Genomic DNA, 20,422 nt, shown 5'->3' on the forward strand with positions numbered 1-20,422 from the left:
TCTCTTCCCTGGTGGCTCAGATGGTAAAGAATTCTCTTGCAACTTGGGAGACCTGGGTTCGATCCCCGGTTGGGAAGATCCCCTGGAGGAGGGCATGGCAGCCCACTCCAGTATTCTTGCCAGGAGAATCCCAAGGACAAAGGAGCCTGACAGGCTACAGTCCACGGGATCGCAAAGAGTCAGACACGACTGAGCAACTAAGCACAGCTTGAAGAATCATTTTCAAGTCAGAAACGAGAGCTAGTGTTTATATTGATGTCTTCCCTGGGTTACAATTAAAGTTGAAATTGCAGTGTCCTATGAATCCGAGGGGGAGATGTTTTAGTTTTTTCATAATTTTGAGTAGCAATTTTATAAGCATCTTTTGAAAATTATATATTCAAACCAAAGTTAAAGTCTATGGAAGGAAGTTGGAACACAGCTTCCTTTTTGCAGAAGAACTTCATAAAAATGGTTCATCATACAGAAGACATGTATTTTGAATGATGGTGATGGTTCATTTTCACACAACCCAAAGGGAAGTTTTCTTCAATTAAAAAGAAACTTTGCACTGCTAGTTTACCTTTGTGGTTAAGATAAAATTTTCTATAGAGTAAATCACCTAAATGTGGACCTATTTGTAAATATTTATTTAGGTCTGACTGTAGACTGTAGAAGGTATATGGGAAACAAAGTAATATCTGTTAGCATATTATGACAACTAAGCGCCAAAGAAGTAGGGCAAATATTAGGAAGAACAGAAAAATTCCTAAGAATTTTATAATTTTTACACATACTGGAAAGGAAGGATTAATCAGAGGAAGATTTTTTTGTGGGATAATGTGGGTCAAACATTAGTACAGTAGTTACCTTATAATATAAACTGGATTAATGTAACTAAAATCCAAAATGAAAAACCAAGCTGCTTATAAAAGTCACTTAACCTGGTTAGGGTTGTGTGCACATATTTCAGGTAAGTTATGCTTTCTTTCAGCTCCATTAGGATAGCTTCCTAACATGGCAAATTAACATATATGCTGTAAGCAACTTCCTAAAGCGGCTAAAATTGTTGATTTGGGATGCAAATTATGACTGTAGCTCATATTGACTGTCTGGTCTTAGAAGTAACCAACTTTCCAGGGCTTCAGTGTCCTTATTGGGAAAATAAGAATATTACCTGTGTGGTTGTAGATAATGTGTGAGGTTATTAATGTAGGGCTTTGTCCATAGTAAGTGCTCAATACATGGTAGAGATGTTAATAAAGATTCAAAATTTCTGTTTGGCAAGTGCTAATATCAGACATGAGAGTAGCTCATGAATGTGAAGCATTGCTTTAACAGTCTATTTCAAGAAAATATAAGGGTAAAAAAAGAAAAGGAAGATTTTAGAACATCCTCAAGGGATTTCAGATGTTAACTGACAGAGAAGGCCACTGGCCTTCTTTATCCTTACACCATAGAGAGAAATCTCTGAAAACTGTCCTCCTGCTGCCGGGCACTTTGCTCCTTCCTCCCGCGTCCCTCTTCCCCATGGTTAGTACTGTGTGTGTGAGCGTGCTCAGTCCTGGCCGACTCTTTGCGACCCCGTGGACTGTAGCCCGCCAGGCTCCTCTGTCCATGGGATTTCCCAGGCAAGAATTCTGGAGTGGATTCCATTTCCTTCTCCGGGAGATTTTCCCAACCCCGGGATTGAGCTTGCGTCTCCTGCATAGACAGGTGGATTGTTTACCAAAGTTTACCAAGTCTTAACTGCCATCTAGGAATGTGGTTAAGACTTACTCATCCCTAAATTTCAGCTTATGTGTTACTTTCACAAAGAGATTTTCCCAGCAGTCAGGCTACATCATGTACTCCCTAATTTAAAATTTGTCCTTGGTAGCATTTATTGCTTGTTGTAACTTCTTAAGAATTCCTGGTAGAAGTTGTAAGGCCTGTGCCTTTTCACCTCTGTACTCCCCGTGTCCAACAAGATACTTGAAAAACTAGACACTCGATACATATTGTTAGATGAATGAGTGAATGGTGTAAATCAGTGCCTTTAATAAGCCCTTCATTGCTTTTCAACTTAAATGTGGATATTCTGTTACTCATTTCCAACAAGAGAGGAAGCATGCAACCTGAACCTTTTTTCCTAAAAATAAATCTATTGAAGTCATAGTAAATGTTTAGATTCAGTGGGTAAACCTTATCTAATGTTCCAAAGAAAGTTGGCTTGCTTTAGGTAAGGTTCTTGGCTCATCTAAGGCTTCCTTAATGCAGAATAGCTGTGATTTTGCAAAATGACTTGGCTGCTAATTCTTCAGCTTTAGAACTTTCTCCCCAAGCAGAAGTATACTGCAGATCTAGTCCTGATAAATTATTTCTTTTTAGACATTGCCCCTGTTGCCTTTGCTGATGCAGATAAAATTGTGACTCAGACTGCTTCCTATGCCAGCGTCCTATAGGGTTGGCAGGGATCTGAATTTTTCTGCATGGCTATTTATTATAGCACAGTTTCATTTTGATCAAATCATATGAAGTCTATATTAAGAAAACCATTGTCCAAATGTTTTCTAAGTTCAAATACAATTTTCTGAATATTTTCAAGCTGAACCAAATCATTTTCATAGGATGATGTAGTTGATTAAAAAAATGAATTTGTCTGGACACCCAAGGTAGGAATTAAAAAACATGGTAAGATTTTTTTTTGCAATATTTTATCAGATATCTACATATATTACCTTTACTTTTAAGGATTAAAATTATCTTTAATATAAAATATGAGCAAAAGTTATAAATTATTTTAATGACATTTTTTTCAATACTTAAACAAATGTAGATTTTGAAATCCACAGTACATGTACATATATTGTCACATGAAAATCATAATCTGAAAGGAAAGCAAAAATATTTAGGGGAAAATATTGAGTAGTTAAAGAAGGACCTGGAGCTAAGTCCAAATTAGAAGCTTAAATGAAAATCCTGGTTGACTGAAGTCCTCTGATTAGGATTAAGGAAAACTGAAAGGAACTCAAGAGATACCGTGGAGAACTCATATACCTAAGCAACTTCGACGGTTTAGAAAGATGATGTAGATGCCCCCCTGGTGGATATATGGAAGTGTTTTCATTCATTAAGGACAAAATTAAAAATGTTACAAAGAAATCAATGCTTAATTCCTATTAAAAGGATCTCAATTTCTCTACATATCTAGTATTTTAACCTAGGATTTGGGGAGTTATCAAAAGAGAATGCTCACTCAGTGGAGAAGAGAGAACAGACTAGAAACAAAATACCTGAGAAGAGAGAATTGTTTAGGTTTTGTTTATTTTTTTTTCTATGAGAAAGTTAACGTTTATTATTTTAAAATATTAAGATGTATGTCTTAAATTTATTAAAGTTAGATGATTATCTTAGATTCCTGAGGTTGCCATAGCCAAATAACATAGATCAGTTGGCTTAAATAAAAGAAATTTATTTTCATATTTCTAAGGACTAGAAAATCCAAGATCAAGGTTCTGGCCATTCAGGTTTCTGATGAGAGCTCTTTTTCTGGTTGCAGATGACTGCCTTCCTGCTGTGTCCTCACATGACACAGAGAAAGGGTTTTCTGTGTCTCTTTCTCTTTCGTAAGGACATTAGTTCTGTCTGATCAGGGCTTCATTCTTATGACCTCATTTAATATCACTTCCTTAAAAATCGTATCTCCAGTATAGCACCTTGAGGAGTTAGGACTCCAACAAAGGAATTTTGAGGGGCCACAATTCAGTCCATAGCAATGATTAAAACTTTTTAATGTTTCACTCTTTACCTTTTTTGACATTTGTTGCCTTCTGCTATCCCCGGTTTGGTGTCTCATTTCTTCTAATTTAAATGTGGAAAAAAGTCCTTTGGCTACTGTCATTGAAATAAAAGATAAAATAAAAAGAGTGATACTATAATGTCAGAGCAGTATTTCCACAGATACAACTCTTTTTAATATTCCATTATAATGAGAAAGTGGGCCAGCCAAACTGAGTTGCCAAAGTTCTAACTGTGAGCCAATATTCTGGGTATGTCTTTTCATAGCATAATGAAGTGTGAATATCATTCTATAGGTTGGATTACAACAGTTCCTCTGGTCTTTTCCCTGGTTACCAGTTTCTAGACTTCACTGGTTGGAATGTTCCAGAAAGAGATCAGTGACCTGATACGTTAGTACATGAGATGCTTTTTAAAAAATATAACTCACATCTTTTCTGGACATTGAAATACCTGTGGCTGTTGTTTTTCTTACATAGAGCTTTGACATATGGTTATGGTGGTGGTTGTTGTTGAGTCACCTGGTCATTTTCGACTCTTTGCAACCCCCAGGACTACAGCATGCCAGGCTTCCCTGTCCCCCACCATCTCCCAGAGTTTGCTCAAACTCATGTCCATAGAGTCGGTGATGCCATTCACCCAACTCATCCTCTGTTGCCCGCTTTTCCTCCTGCCTTCAATCTTTCCCAGCATCAGGTGGCCAAAGTATTGGAGCTTCATCTTGCACATCAGTCCTTCCAATGAATACTCAGGGTTGATTTCCTTTAGGATTGGTCGTGTAGTGTGAGTCACTCAGTCGTGTCCAACTCTGTGACCCCGTGGACTGCAGGCCACCAGGGTCCTCTGTCCATGGGATTTCCCAGGAATACTGGAGTGGGTTGCCATTCCCTTCTCCAGGGGATCTTCCTGACTCAGGGATCGAACCCAGGTCAGATTCTTTACGTCTGAGCCACCGGGGAAGCCCTGGATTGGTTGTGGTAGTTGGTTAATTAAAAGCATGTTAGCTGAGTGTCAGGTGCAGAAGAACCACTCAGTAAAATGAACCATTACTGCTGCTGTTGCTGTTTTCTGAGGTGAGCTTTTCATATTTGTCTTACACCATAGGGCTTACTGTAGTGTTAATTCTTTAACATGTGTTTTAATTTCATTATTGCATTTTATATTTCCTTGTATTTATTCTTATTTTTGCCAGCAACATCCTTTTCGTGGCTGATTTCATCACAGACTGTCTTTAGCTCCCTCTACCTTTCTGATTATTCAGAGCAGGCACATTATTGTTATAGAAACATAGAACACATTTTCTAAAATCTTGTTGTCTGTAATAATTTGTTCTTGAATGACGTATCTTTTTATTTCAGAGACAGGATCTCCTTGTCTGCCTTCTGGATTGTTTCTGTATAAGACGCTTTGATGCCTGCTAGGCACTGAGTGCCTTGCGTGCATTATCTTATTTATTCCTTATGGGGAAGTGCCATTATCACTCCTGTTTTAATAAGAGCCTTGAGGTTTCAAGAGATTTAGTAAGTTGTCAAATACCCCACAGTTGATAAATGGCAAATTCAGTGTTCAAGTCCAGGACAGTCTGGTTTGATGGCTCACAATTCAGTTTAGCCAATGTTTCCCATTTTCTGATCCCTGATGACTGGCGGTAGCATAACTAATAAATAACACTTCCTCCAAATAGGGCCTGATGCTGAGTTTTTATCTAGATCCCAGGTTATTCCTATGAACAGTTGGAGTGATTTTAATGCTACTTTCATCATTGAGCGAGAGAAGATCTATCCAGTTCAGAGTTTGCATTTGGAAAAAGTGAGCGGAGGATGCTTTGCCCTCTACCTTCTCCGCTTTTATGTTGGCAGTATTGATGAACACATCTGGAGCAATTCCAGGTAGCATTCTGGTCAAGTCCAAGACCACTTGATCAAGCAGAGAACTTCTGCTCTGATTGGTGAAGTGTCTGACCAAGAAATTTCCTCTCCTACAGCCATCTATTTAACCTACAAAGTCTTGGCAAATAAAAAGAAGCACTAGGAATCGCTGTGAAATAAAACTAACCAAAGATCACTTGTCTTGAAGAAAACCTACTTCTTTCAACTTATAAATATGCAAGACAAAATGAATGAATTCTGTAAGACCGTGTTCTCTGGTGATTCCAAATTGAAGACATAAATTTCTTATTCCAGTGCCTTATATTGAAAGTAATATTTCTACAGCTTATGGAAATGCAAACACTGAATTAAAAGCTAACATTGGGAGGAAATGAAATACAATAAATAGAGAACTTGGCATTTTCATTTCTACATTTTGTTCAGTTTGTGTTGGAATCCCCTGGTAACAACTGATGAAATATTTAGCATGTTTATTTGTAGGAAATGTTTTTCATTTCTAGTTGGTAACATTTTTAAAAAACACTACTGAGGGTCTTCCATGAATTATTACTTTGGGATTTAGTTTTTCATCTGCTCTTACCACTTATTGTTTATTTTGTTATTAAGATGTGTGTCTAACCCCTGAAGCCCTGTCAGAACAGGCCTTGAATAAATGTCTTTGCATTATTGGATTTTTTTTTTTTTGGTATGTGACTCATTGATATTCTAGAAGATAAACCTGTTCATTATTAGCCTTGTTTGTTTTTAATTTAGAAGGGTTAAATTACATTTTATTAAACTTCATTAGCTTTTCAAATAAGCAAGATGAATGTAGCCTGCGTTCTGCATAGTCACTTTATCTCATTGCTGCTAGAGTAATAAGTTGAGACGAATGTTCTCTTTGCAGTTGATAATACTTCTTTAGAAACCGTGTCAGATCACAGTCATGATTGACGAATCGCTTGGATTTGCTCCTGTTTGCCTGTTGCTGCTTTAGTTTGTTGGTAATGTTTAAATCTGCCACCTCGCATCTCTATCCGCCAGTTTCCCTTGCTTCAGGCTATTGTGACTAATGACAAAATGATCTCAAACTAAATCACTTTTTAAAATTCAAATGAAGCTTAGGTGCTTTTCTTGTTTGTAACCACTGTACTTCCGCTGAATACTGATGGAGATTCTCAGCCCTGTGGATGCAACACGACATCACTCTAACTGACACATTAGTGGCTCCAATACTTGAAGGCTGTGTGGATATTATTCCCAGCGAGTCCTGTGCCAGTTAGGTCAGCAGATTTCTCAGTCCTTTTAGAGTTTGTCATCAGGGAAAATGACAACTACTTTTTACATCGAGGACCTTGAGACAGCAATGCAAAATAACTTCAGTATCATTTGACTGCCTGGCCAAGAGCAAAGATTTAAGCCTTGAATCAGTCTAATTCCTCTCTGCTTTTGTAGGTTATGATATTTAGAGTATTTAGACTTCTTAGGCATTCTTAGTCAGACCTGGGTTCAAGTCCAGATAATTTATACACCTTAGGTGTTATCTGCAACATTAGAGACATATGTCCATAAACAAAGAAATAGTCATCTGAGGGTCAGATAGAAAGTTTCTTAAACTTCCTCTTTAATCTGAAAAAGAATCTTGATTCTGTATTACATCCAGTTCAGTGAAATTTATTAAAAAATGAAGTAGATGCCTGCTATGTGCATTAGCCTACTATGATTAATAAGATAGCTTCCTATCCCAGAAGTTCACTAATACTGTGAAACTGGTAATAAGAAGATTAGATTTTATTTCAGATGGTAATCCGAGTGGCATGCTTCATACTGTTCCCTCTGCTTTCATAAAGCCTCATGCTTCATTGCTTCTTTTTTCCAATCACAGACTCATCCTGCCTCTTTGACTTGAAGTCACTGTTTTCTCAAGACATATTCTTTAACTCTATGCTGACATTACTTTGATATTTAAAACTTGCCTAGTAGTGGATAGTGTCAATATAATTTTCAAAACGTCAAAAAATGAGGATACTACTTATTAATAAAAGTAGCTCAAAATCTTTTGGGGGGAATGCCTATAAGTAACCATTATTATTATTATTTGAAAAGAATACTAGAATGAGACTGCTAGATTAGATATAGAAGTAGTTAATATCCTTTGGGGAGTCAAAACCATAACGTTTGGTGCTCCTTTCAACTGAACAGTAATCTATAAGTTAATATGTAACTCACAGTGTTTGGGGTCAAATCCAGTATTAAATAGCAAAATCAAACTCAAGTATACTCTCCGAGAGACTTGCTAATCCTTGGGTAGACTTTTTAAACCATGCTCCACGATGACATTGCAGGGACATGCTGTATTCCTTTCTGAGTTCCAAGTCTTGAATAATTTTCAAACGACACACTTGACTATTACAAATACTTGGCTGACTCCTATAGGTGTGGTTCATGAGGTCCTCTCATGTCTCCCCGTGTTTGATATCCAGAGGCTGTGCGTGGCAGAAGCCTCCGCCACCCACTCGCCCCGTGACTCATCCGCCATCGCCCTTCTCCCGTCATTCTCTCCGGCCGGGGTCCGCGCGCATGCTCGGATGTGTCCCATGGCCGGGGCCCGCCGGGCGGTTCTGTCTACGGGGCTTCCCGGCGGTAATGCTGGAGTGGGTCACCACTGACTCCTCCAGGGGATCCTCCAGACCCAGGAGTTGAATCCGCATCTCTTACATCTGCTGCACTGGCAGGCGGGTTCTTCACAGCTAGTGCCAGGTGGGAAGCAATCAGCTACATTAGAACAGAGCTCACAGTCGGTGTTTCAGAATAGTTCAGAAGGATTCTGATCGGGAAGAAAGGAAGACAGGGTCCTACCAAGGCTCTTGTGCTTCCTTCTGAGGCACGGTTCAGTCACGTGTAGTTTCGTCTCTTAAGGTCTCACTTTTAAAATTCATTAGGCAGGGTTGGAACAGCCCGTGGAGCTGACTCTTCCACGCTACTGAGGCAAGGGAGGGCTCCAGCAGATGGACGGAAGTGTTGCGGTTTCCACCGTGTCCGGAGGGAACGTGCCCTGCTCCTGGCTGGTGTGTGCTGCCCGCTGCTTTTTCTCCTGTCAGGTGGGGCTCTTTGCCGTGGGTAGTTAGCTCATTCTCAAAAGTGGACCTGTGCATAGCCAACTTCTCACTGGGGGCTCCAGAATTTTTGGCTTTTTTCCCCCCATTATCAAATTCTCCGCTGTTTTCTCCTGGGAGTTCTAGCCACCTTGACTTCACCACGTTCTCGCTTCGTCTCCTCAGCCTAGGGGGCCTGTCAGATGGCCCCGCGCTCTCCTTCCCTCACCGCAGCCTGCAAACCGCCTTTCGCCTTTCTCTCTCAGCTTGAGTCCTGTGTTCGCCAATGCTCAGTCTCTTCAAAAACGTTGTTTTACAAATGTTTTCGTTTTGTGTGTGTGTGTGTGTGTTTTGTCATTTCCTGTGAGACAGTAAATTCAGTTCCTGTTGCTCCGTTTTGGCCAGAAGGAGAAATCTCCAATTCTTAGAATTTAGTCTGAGGGAAAATAGGAGTTTCTAAAGATTATGGGCAACCCAACTTTTGGTGGAAGAAGGCAGTAGGCAAATATCATGCTGTATTTGAAAATATGTATTTCTCTCTTGCTTATCCAATCAGCCCTTTATTACTTTCTTCCCTTCTTTTCTCAGTATATTTAATATTTTGCCACAGTTTGACCCTTCTTTCTATCTTACTTTTTCTTATATTTTTGATTGCATCATGTGTGTGAGAGTGCATACTGTCTTCCCAATGGTAAACTCTTTAAATGTTGTGGATATACCTTATCATTCTTTAAATTTTTCATCTTGAATATAACATCTTAAAATTAACTCTGTAAAGAGGGATTCAAAATCTGAGGATTAATCAGGTGATGTTTATAATGTATTTTGTATAGGAAAAGTACAAGGCAAATAATACCTTTAGCTTTTAGGTTGATGTTAATTTTGGTTTCACTTGTTTCCACTCAAATTATGTGACATATGTGAGACTACAGCTTCTCATGAGTTCAGCTGAAATCTCTTTAGAAGAATACTCCAGGCTGACATGGAAAATACTTCCTAAAGCTTTTCAGATCCTGCTTTGGCTCTGCATGTTGCAAAGCTTTTTCTTCTCTCTCTACTCAGGGAACTTGAGGCCATAATTCATAAGTCTATGAGATATGTGTGGACTGAACGCTTTCAACCTGTTCAATAAGTGTAGTATTGGAAAAATATTTTACATATAGAATAAACATTTCTCTGTAAAGGGAGCTCACAAGTAGTTTTGTATAATATTATCCATAAAATTCCTTGCAAGTTGGCTCCTTCTAATCATCCACTTGTGAGCTTTTCTTCATCATGTCTCTCTCTCCTTACCCACCCATTTATTTCGTAAAATGGTGGGAAAAGAGGGTGGAAAAAGCAATTACAATATACCCTTAATATAACTTAGAATAAACATAATTAAAGAGGAAAGATTGTTGCAAAAAGTCACAGTATCTTCTAAATATAGACATGATTATTTTGGGAATCACTTGAGCAATTGCCTTCCTTCATTAGTATGGACAATCTATAGTTGGCTCTATGGTTATTTATCATGCCTGTCAAAATATAAGAATTTTAATGCTTACCATCTGTATTCAGATACAGTCTTGTTCTATACAGAAAATCATTTTATGGAAAATGGTGAATTCCATTTTGATTTAACCACTATTGGTAAGTAGTTTGAACTCAGATATTTATGCAATGATATGGTGGTGATATTTATATTATAATACAACAGTTTATTTAAAAATGATTTTCCTTTCTATTCACATTATTAATTGTGGTGAAAAACTAAAATGCATTAGGACTTCTGGATTGTATATAATAATGTCAATGTAAGATTATGAAAATAATTCCCAGGGATTTAGAAATTAAGGTTTTGGAGTTCCTGTCTTTTTAAAGGAATGTTATACACATATAGATGGCTATTGTTTTTATTCTGTGCACAAAAATAGATATCATTGTTGTTCATAAAGCAAACATTTACTAAACTCATTGAAATGTATACAGCGTATCAGTAAAACTGGAGAAAGATGTTGTATTTATCATCATGAACCCTTAAAGTAAAATCAAGTATAACTCTAGTTTAAAGTTCTAAAAGCCTAATCTTTCCATATATTTAAATTCTAATTATTCATAAGAATATTTTGAAATAGAAGATGCTTCGTTCAGTTTCAAATATCTGTGTGTCCTTTTTAAGTTAGATATTCTTAAGCTTACACAAAAAGCTGAATGGCTGTAGCACATTAAGAAAGGCTTCTGAAAACAGCTCATTTGTAAGTATTTGATCCATTTAAATTTTGTATAACTGCATAAAATTATGTAACCAATATAATTTTTGATATACCTTTTCAGAACACAAACGCCAATTTGGGCATGAGAAAAAGAGCCAACGCCTCGGCTCACTCTGAACCTGATGTTGGCAGCAGGGCTGATGTGGGAAACCATTCTAGCAAGTCTTCCACGGCTGCTCAAGGGTCTTCTGAAGCCACACCACAGTCTTACTTAGCTTCCAGTCCAAACCCATTTAGCCGTGCAAATGCAGCTGAAACTATATCTGCCACAAGAGCGATTCCATCTGCTCTTCCTTCTACTCCTAGAAGAACTGGGCGTGTGCCCCGACAGGTCCCAGCTGGATCTGCTTCTGCCCAGCCTGTGTTTGGATCAAGACTGCAGCGAATTAAGACCACAGTTAATAGCATAGGGACTTCTGGGAAGCTGTCAGCCACTACTGCCCCCTCTGCTCCACCACCGTCTGGATCTGGCACGAGTAAAATAGACAAATATGCCCGCATTCTCTTTCCAGTAACATTTGGGGCATTTAATATGGTCTATTGGGTTGTTTACTTATCTAAGGACACTATGGAGAAATCAGAAAGTCTAATGTAATTTTGTTGCTATAGTAGTTTCCTAAAAGATGATGAACTTCACACAGAATGTCTTTTTAAATGTTTTTAAAGATAAACAATTGTTCTTTACTAAAATAAAAATTCCATGTAATTTTTCCATTTAAAAAATTCAAGCCAGTCATTGGGAGAGTTAATTAATTCCTTAGTGAAGGGAAAGTGAGCCATCTTTCATTTCAGAAAGATGATTTAAATAGAATCAATTCAGCATTCAAATTAGATGGAATACAGACTACCCTGAAAAGTTGGGACAAGTGAAACAGGGCTATTAGAGATCCATGGTGCATATTTATGCATTGAATTTTGAAAACAGTCTATGATATTTTCTAATACACACTATGAATATCAACCAACCACCCTAAATTTCCCAGTGGCACTGCTCTTAACCAGAATTTTTGGATATGATATGCCACAGTAACTTTTGGAGATCCTCTTAGCATCTTCAAGAAAAGGACTTTTCCTCTTATATGAAACATTTTAAAAGAAAAATGGAACACAGCAAATACTGACCAATAGATGAAACCTCTGCCGCAGCAAAGGCAGAGACCAGGAACACTGTGTTCCTGCCGTGTGCTGGCCGAACAGGAGCCAACCGTTGACTTGAACATGTGTACTTGGAGCCAAAGGTTAACTTATTGTGTGAATTCCTTTTGATAACAGTTCATTCAGTTATATATCCTTTCAACATATATTCAGAGCCTCCCGTGTTCCAGGCACTATGTTAGACACTGTCTCTCCAGAAAAGCTCTCTGCCCTTTACCTGAACTTTTCCTCAAATAGGAGAGTGAGTGCATGCTCATGAACCATCAGCTAGCAGAGGCCATTGCATTTTTCAGTGGAGGAGGTTTATTTAGAGTCTGATGACGTAATATTTGTTTCTGCTATATTGATAGAGGATACCAAGTGTATTATTCACGTAGCCACTTTTGAAGGTTAGTACGCATTAACGCAACTTCAGCAAGTGACTTCAATGTATAATGAAAATGTGGTAAAGATTGTTCTCTTAGTGAAAAGCACTGTGTACCTCAAAGTGGTAATCTGGGCACTGTAAGACCTTATAGATGACCTGTCTCAAACTTGATCAGAATCACATGTAGAATTTGCATAGAATGAGAATAGAATTTGATTAGAATCACAGAATCATCAGAATCAGGAATTCAGTACAAAGCCTTTTAGATGCTTTACCCAACATAGAGCTATATCAGCTGGTGAAATACTAAGCTTCTAGGGAGTTTTTGTGTCCATAGTTCCTATTTCTGGGCAGTTTTATGTTTATTCTTGGGGGAATTTTTGTACAGTTTCATAACAAAGGTGAGTATTTTAAAATTATAAGAACAGTAAAAGAATGGAGTAAAGGAAAAAAAAAATCATGACTGGGGGTAGGATGCTGCTGAGGCTGTTATGCTGTTTATCAGGATTTTCATGTGCTGATTTTTCTTTTTTTTTAATTAGGTAGGGTTAACAGCTTAATTAATTTTCTTTCAGTAGTCCTATGCCTCTAAATCTAGGCCTAGTTTTTTTTGTTGTGTTACTTCCAAGATTTTTCTTCTGTACTTCTCTCTTCCTGATCTGGGGTATGTGAATGAATGTGTTCTGGATGTTTGGGGAATATTTTGATAGAAATGGCCACCTTGTCAACAGTATTTCTTATTTTTTTAGAAAAAAAATATATTAATTGGTATTAGTTTTTTAGTTGTTGAATTGCCTTGAAGTGGTTGTATATGAGACCTATAAAACATGCAAATACTAAATATTAATTTGAATCATATCTGAGAATTCCTTCTTGGCTATGTCTCTAGGTGTTTCTTAGAATCATCATTAATTTTAAGGCAGAATAATACTTTAGAAATCATCCAGTCCAAACTCCTCATTTACAAATTGATGCCAGTAGTATGAAGCCCAGTAAAATTTGTATATGTGTATATATTTAATAAAGAATACTTATAACAAAAAAGCTGATAATAAGTTATTTCATGAATGTGAGTAGATTTTTAGCCTTCAGGATGATGTCTGAAATTGTGGTCAGAAGCTATGATTGTTCTTTATTCCAACAAAATGACCTTATTTCTTTGGTGAGGAAAATGCTCCTTGCTTGTCTGTTGGCCTATTCTTAAGAATAGTTCATTGGCTTTCTTTTTTTAAAAGAAATTCTTCTTTTATAAACTCTTGCAGATTTTTACAGAATAAAAAGAAATGATTTTAGATTTGTAGATCAGTGATACAGGTGGGCTCATAATTTTGTCTTTACCTTTGTGTGCGAAGAAGATTTTTGAAATAATTCAGGTATCCAAGCAAAGAGAATGGACAAAACTAACCAAGGATTCCTGGTTGTTAAGTGGAAGGATAAATTGACCAGAACGTCTAATCATTCTTGTGAAAAGGAATTATTTCTATTGCCCACAATGTTAGTAGTAAAAATACACAATTTGTTTTCCTTAACTCAATTCCATCAAATTAATTCAAAGCTATCTTTTTAAAATGATCTTTTCTATCTTTTCAATAACTCAGAGCTGCATTAATGAAACACTTTTGTGAAGAACCAATCATGTTTCACCATGAGAAAATATCACGAGTTATTCAGTTCCGTTCAGTTCAGTCACTCAGTCGTGTCCGACTTTTTATGACCCCATGAATCCCAGCACGCCAGGACTCCCTGTCCATCACCAACTCCCGGAGTTTACTCAAACTCTTGTTCATCGAGTTGGTGATGCCATCCAGCCATCTCATCCTCTGTCGTCCCCTCTCCTCCTGCCCCCAATCCCTCCCAGCATCAGGGTCTTTTCCAATGAGTCAGCTCTTCGCATGAGGTGGCCAAAGTACTGGAGTTTCAGCTTCAGCATCAGTCCTTCCAATGAACTCCCAGGACTGATCTCCTTTAGGATGGACTGGTTGGATCTCCTTGCAGTCCAAGGGACTCTCAAGAGTTTTCTCCAACACCACAGTTCAAAAGCATCAATTCTTCTGCACTCAGCTTTCTTCATAGTCCAACTCACATCCATACATGACCACTGGAAAGACCATAGCCTTGACTGGATGACCTTTTGTTGGCAAAGTAATGTCTCTGCTTTGTAATATGCTATCTAGGTTGGTCATAACTTTCTTTCCAAGGAGTAAGCGCCTTTTAATTTCATGGCTGCAATCAGGAGAGCCCAAATCCTGGCAGTTTGTGGAAAGAATGGCTATATATAAGTGGCACCTTTTTATGTCTCTCTCTCTCTCTTTTTTTTTTTTTGGGGCTTCATTTTAGTTGCAGCACTCAGGATCGTCATTGCATTGTGCAGGAACTTTTGGTGCAGTGCATAGCCTATACAGTTGTGGCAAACAGGCTTCATTGTGCTGCAGCCTGTGGGACCTTAGTTCCCCAACCAGGAATCAAACCCACATCCTCTGCATTGCAAGGTAGATTCTTAACCACTGGACCACGAAAGATGTACTTGTCTCTACCATTTAAAGATGAAATTCAGAATTGTTTCCTTCAGTACCGGGGTCTGTATTCACTAGCTGCCATGTAATTACTTCCAACTTCCAGGTATGACTAGGGATGATAAATACTTACAGGATTAATCCACAGTTGAAAAGGGCTTGCATTTTGTGTGTATACAGAGTATTTGAATAATGTGTACTTAAAATTGAACCTCACAAACCTTGCATTTGAGTTGGCAGAGAGTAGAATCACCGTCTTTTACAAATGGACATGAATCATAGAGAAGTTAGTGACCAAGATAAAAGCAAAGAGCTGAAAAGAACTTTGAAAGGTCATTTTCCATCATTTAAAATGAAAATTAATGCAAAAATTGATGATGAACAAAATTCCTAAATTTTAAATAAATATGGGATTGGTATTAATAATTTATCCTTTTGCATCAGCCCCTAATAAGAATCCCATGGAGAGAGGAGCCTGGTAGGCTACAGTCCACAGGATGGAAAGCGTTGGAAACCACTGAGCGACTTTACTAATATTGCTTGGCATGGTACTGGTATACACAGTGAGAAAAGAATACATGTAATTGTATGACTGTTGATGGGGGAAAAAAAAGAGTGATGGCAGGGAAGGCTTCATAGAGATCTTAAGCTGATTTTTGTAGAATAACTGGGAGTTCTTATCCCTCTGCCGACTCCCACAAATAACAAAAGCATATTTTTACCACCATCTGAGCCATGAAAAGAGATACAGATTTTGAACTTCAAGAGGAAACTTTCAACAGCTCATTCACAGTGTTGGGAAGCAGGTAAACATGAGGACATGAGAGTTGCTGTTGTTGGAAAGATCTGCTGGGACAGAGGGTTTTGTGTAAATTACTACAGAGAATAGATACAATCCTGAATTAGTGGCAGTTTAATAAAAATCTTGCAGGATAATAAGATGAAAACGAACATGCTATGCTTCTGTTTCAGAGAAATTATCTGATTGTCGTATGAGCTATGGAATGGACGGCCATAATCTAGACTTACTAACAGAATGGTGATATCTCATTTTTCTTTTCTCTCTCAATCTTTGTCGTCTAATTCTTTTTTTTTTTTACCCCAATGAGTTCATTGTCATTCATTAAAATATGTGACTTTTAAAAAATAAATATAGGTGTCACAGAAAATTATGAACTGTCTCAAAATCCCACTGCAGAGAAATTGTTAATATTTCATGAATATTGTGCCAGATCCTTTTGTACAAGTATTTGTATTGAAGAATAGACTGATTGATTAAAAGACAGAATTCTGTAAACTTGAGCCAAATGTTCCATAAATTAATGCTCTTAAATAATTTAAAAAATATTCCATTTATATTTATCTCAACTTAAGATAGAAATACAAGGATAAAACTGAAGAAATTATTGAAATATAGATAGTCAAAGCAAAAGATTTGAGAGATACCATATCATTTTACCCCAGATTTCAGACTTTATTTCAGGATTTTTTTCCCCTACTATGTGTATAAATTGCATTTTTCCAAAGTGTTCTTTTGTTTCTCAAAAAGTGTTTAGTTCTGTTTGTGTTTGTTTTTTAACCCTCTGTTATAATTTTCAACTTTATAATGGTTTTGGTTTTCTTCTTTTCCTTTCCTTTTCCCCTCTGTGTCATTTCATTTTTTTTTCATTTCTCTCTTCTTGTTTTTATAGTCTGTTAATCTTTTTTTTCTTTTTAGTTTCAGACTCTCTTCATGAGATCATGTCTATAATTTATTTGAGGCTACAGAGAATTACTTATATAAACTTTTCCTTCATTTCCACCCCAAAAATGTTTTCTCTAGTATGAATTTCATCTGCATTTTCAATGTGCTTTTGTTCTTTGTCTTCTGGGCTGATTTCTGTTAATCACTGAATAAAGTCAGCTGTTTACCAAACTATAGTGTGGGAAGTGGTGGGAGAATGAATCAGATTAGCCCACAGCAGCCTTTTAAATCTCAGGTTTCAAGCGCATCTCCCCAGATTTGTTTTGCCTTCTGCCAAGAGACCGTATTGTCTCTCTGCTGTGGACGTTTGGGCGGTCGGCGTGGCCCACACTGCCGGACCCTCAGCAGTCCTTTCTCCGTGTTGTTGCCGTCTTAGTGGTTATTGCTGCTTTCCCAGCTTCCCCGATGCGAGGCCAGCGGTCCGCATCATGCCGCAGTCTGCGTCACAGCGATCAGAGTCTACCAGCAGTCTTGTCTTTGCCCCCGTGTTCTACCATCTGGGAATGAACAACTGGAAACTTATGAAGACAGGATCGTTTTTCTCTTACCTTTTCACACTCTGTATTACGGTGACTTCAGTGTTTGGAGGACATTGTAGGACTGTAACATTCAGTGAAATCCACATCCCATCAAGATATGTGTGCCAGTCAATATTCTTTCTCCTGTGAGTACGAATGTCTCTCCATTTGAAAGCTATTTATTATAGTTTATGGTCAATTACTTGTAATTATAGACATGGTTTTCATCCCAAATTTTCATCATTATGTTATTTTTGGAAGGATTTCTTAGGAGCAAAGCGCATTATAAATGTCTATATTTCACGCTTTTAAATTGAATCCATCTATCATTTTTATTTCCATTAGATCAAGATTGACCAGATTACTTTTTGCTGATATCATTTACTGACAACCAGAGCTACCTGGTTTTTCCCTTCTGCTTATCAGGTGTCATTGGAATCAGGTATTCAACCTAGATTAAATCTGTTATGACAGTGTTGATAGAAAACACTTCCCTTTGGGGGAAGGAAAAGAAACTATAATACTAGAAAATAAACATTATTGCAGTTAACCATTGACTGACATAGTCTTTCTCAGCCATTTATATTTGTGAACAGTAGTCTGCATTCCAGCTTTGCAGATGTTTGCTGATATAATGGAATGTGTTTGTTGTCATTTTACTGATTCCATATACTGTTTTCCAGCTTAATATACAATAAACCAGAGCTTTCATTTTTTAACATACATATAAATTAGTATTGGTCGATGAGGTAAAAGTCTATGATTTTAAGGAAGCGTTACTGTAAATTGAATTAAAATCCAAAGTGTTCATGCCAAACCATTCTCTGTGTTAAAAGACATTGAATGGCCATAGTAAATAAGAAGCTAAATTTTCCATTGATTTATCCTTAATGATAAAAACCTTTTAACAGTTAACTGAAGAAGAAATTAAATATTCTGTCTGGTTTTTCAATTGGAATGTTGCACAAATTGAGGAATAAAAGCTTATCTGCTTGTTCTCTGAATGATTTTGTTTCCTTATTTGTACAATTGAAAATATTCCTTATCATGAAAGTAAAGAGTAGTAATAATAACGTATTTAATTTTATCATAAAAAACTAAATTTGTCCTCCTTTGAGCTTCAGTATTCTTTCTTAATCAGAATAGCAGATGGTTAAGTGTGGTATTTAAGACAGCTCAAAATTCTCTAATAGATACATATGTTTTGATTTCATGGGGATGCAGTTTTCTCACAAATTACCCAGTTCTGGAGCTTATAGCAACCACATTTGCCCCTTTGAAACTGATGATCTTACTCCTGTAAGTGTATTATATATTTTAATGAGCACAATACAAGGAAGAGCACATAGTCATTATGATTTTGTTTGGGCAGATTTCTTTTGAAAAAGGGGATATCAAATATTGGTTTCGTATTTTTAAATAATTCATCAGGAGATGAGTTTTTAAAACTCTCATTAAGCAAACTCCCCTTGCTTCTCAAAGTTTAACTTTTTACTAGTGGTACTTTTCCTTTGCTTCTGAAAAACAATATACCTGAGCATGGTATGGAGAATAATTCAGTTTTCAATTTCCACTGGAGAGTGAGTGTTTAAAATATTAAGGATTAACATTTTCATAAAATTTGATCACAGATATTTACATCTTAAGAGACATATTTTGGAGTTGAACTCTGCAATCACTAAAATACAAACATTGTATCTCTCTAATGCAGTTTTCTATTTAAATTTAAAACAATAAATATAAATATCTTTGGAATATTTGGGGGGTGCTTAAGAACTTTCTCCTGTTTGTAAATATCTTTTCTTTAAATTGGTTATAGTATTGTTAGTGACATGGTATGTCACTTCTGAAGCCCTGCCCGTGTCATGAGTATTTCTAGTTTTTCTTACCTTTAATTCCCTGCATAACTCACCATCATCTAGGTTGTAGTTTTGCCAAGCTCTCATAATTGGGGAATTTCTTTGTGGGTGATGTGGTTGAAGAAAATTTGTAAGGCCATGAGATCTGATATAGCACAATAAAAGTCTTTAACTAGTTGGTTTTGATTTAAAGAGGTATCAACTTTTCTGATAAGTCAAAATAAAGTATAGCTCTCTATGGTTTAATTCTAACTTGTGAAAACAAAGTAAAATTCTGAGAAACTAAACAATGCCAGCTTATAAAAATATGTGTGTTTGTGTTTTTAAATATTTAGCTCAGAATAATAGTGTAATTATTTTGATGAGATGAAACACTTTGAACGTTCTGATGGTCTTTAATGAAGTTTTTAAAAAATATAATGTATTTTGAAGCACTTTTTATGTAACCCTTCTTACTCTAAAGCAACTGTTTGAAGAAAAATTCAGCTTTCTGAATTTTACCTTTTAAAGAGGAGAACACACCCGAGAGATAAAAAGTTGACCACAGATTTTCCACGATGTACAAGCACATGTGCATATCTGAATGCATACTAATAAATTACATAGTATTTTTGTTTTGATTGTTCACTTTTACAAGATATTAATTTAGTCCCCTCGTACTTAACTGTATTTATTCGGTTAAATGTGATTCTTGTTGTGGAATGAATATTTGTGTCACCCAAGATGCACATGTTGAACCCTGACCTTCCATGTGATGGTGTTAGGAGATGGGGCTATGGAGAGAGAATTTGGCTAGATGAGGTTGTAAGAGTGGAACCCTTATGAATGGGATTAGTGCCCTTATGAATGGGATTAGTGCCCTTATAAGAGTCAGATGAGTTTGCTTCCTCTCTGCTGTTGCATGAAGATACATTAAAAATTCAGCAGTCTGTTGGACTATGTGGGCACCTGACCGTGGACTTCCAGCCTCTGTAACTTTGAGGAATACATCTCTGTTGTTTAAGCTACCCACTCCGTCATGTGTTAGTCCTTCAATCATGTCCGACTCTTGTGACCCCCATGGACTACAGCCTGCCAGGCTCCTCTATCCATGGAATTCTCCAGGCAAGAATTCTGGAGTGGATGGCTATTCCCTTCTCCAGGGGATCCAGGGATGAAACCCGGGTCTCCTGCGTTGTATGCAGATTCTTTACACAGTTTATGTTATTCTGTTATGGCTGCCTAATCTGACTAAGGCAATTCCTTAGTCTTGGGAGAATATTTCTATTAAATTTTTAATATCTAGATAT

The 20,422-nt window shown here is 37.1% G+C and overlaps 1 protein-coding gene across 3 annotated transcripts in view; it reads left to right on the forward strand.

Moving 5' to 3' along the window:
- GABRA4 (gamma-aminobutyric acid type A receptor subunit alpha4) overlaps nt 1–20,422 on the forward strand; it is a 233,124-nt gene that overhangs the window by 62,548 nt on the left and 150,154 nt on the right. Inside the window, exon 9 of one of the 3 annotated variants that reach the window (XM_070451940.1) lies at nt 11,031–18,278. The exons of 1 other annotated variant lie outside the window; for it this stretch is intronic. In XM_070451940.1, coding sequence (XP_070308041.1) covers nt 11,031–11,572 — 542 coding nt within the window. In that variant the 3' untranslated portion in view covers nt 11,573–18,278. Of the gene's footprint in view, nt 1–11,030; nt 18,279–20,422 lie in introns of those variants that run through there. One more of the 3 variants, XM_070451939.1, reaches the window with a different exon arrangement.

This window comes from Odocoileus virginianus, chromosome 21, assembly GCF_023699985.2.
Source record: "Odocoileus virginianus isolate 20LAN1187 ecotype Illinois chromosome 21, Ovbor_1.2, whole genome shotgun sequence".
NCBI lineage: Eukaryota > Metazoa > Chordata > Mammalia > Artiodactyla > Cervidae > Odocoileus > Odocoileus virginianus.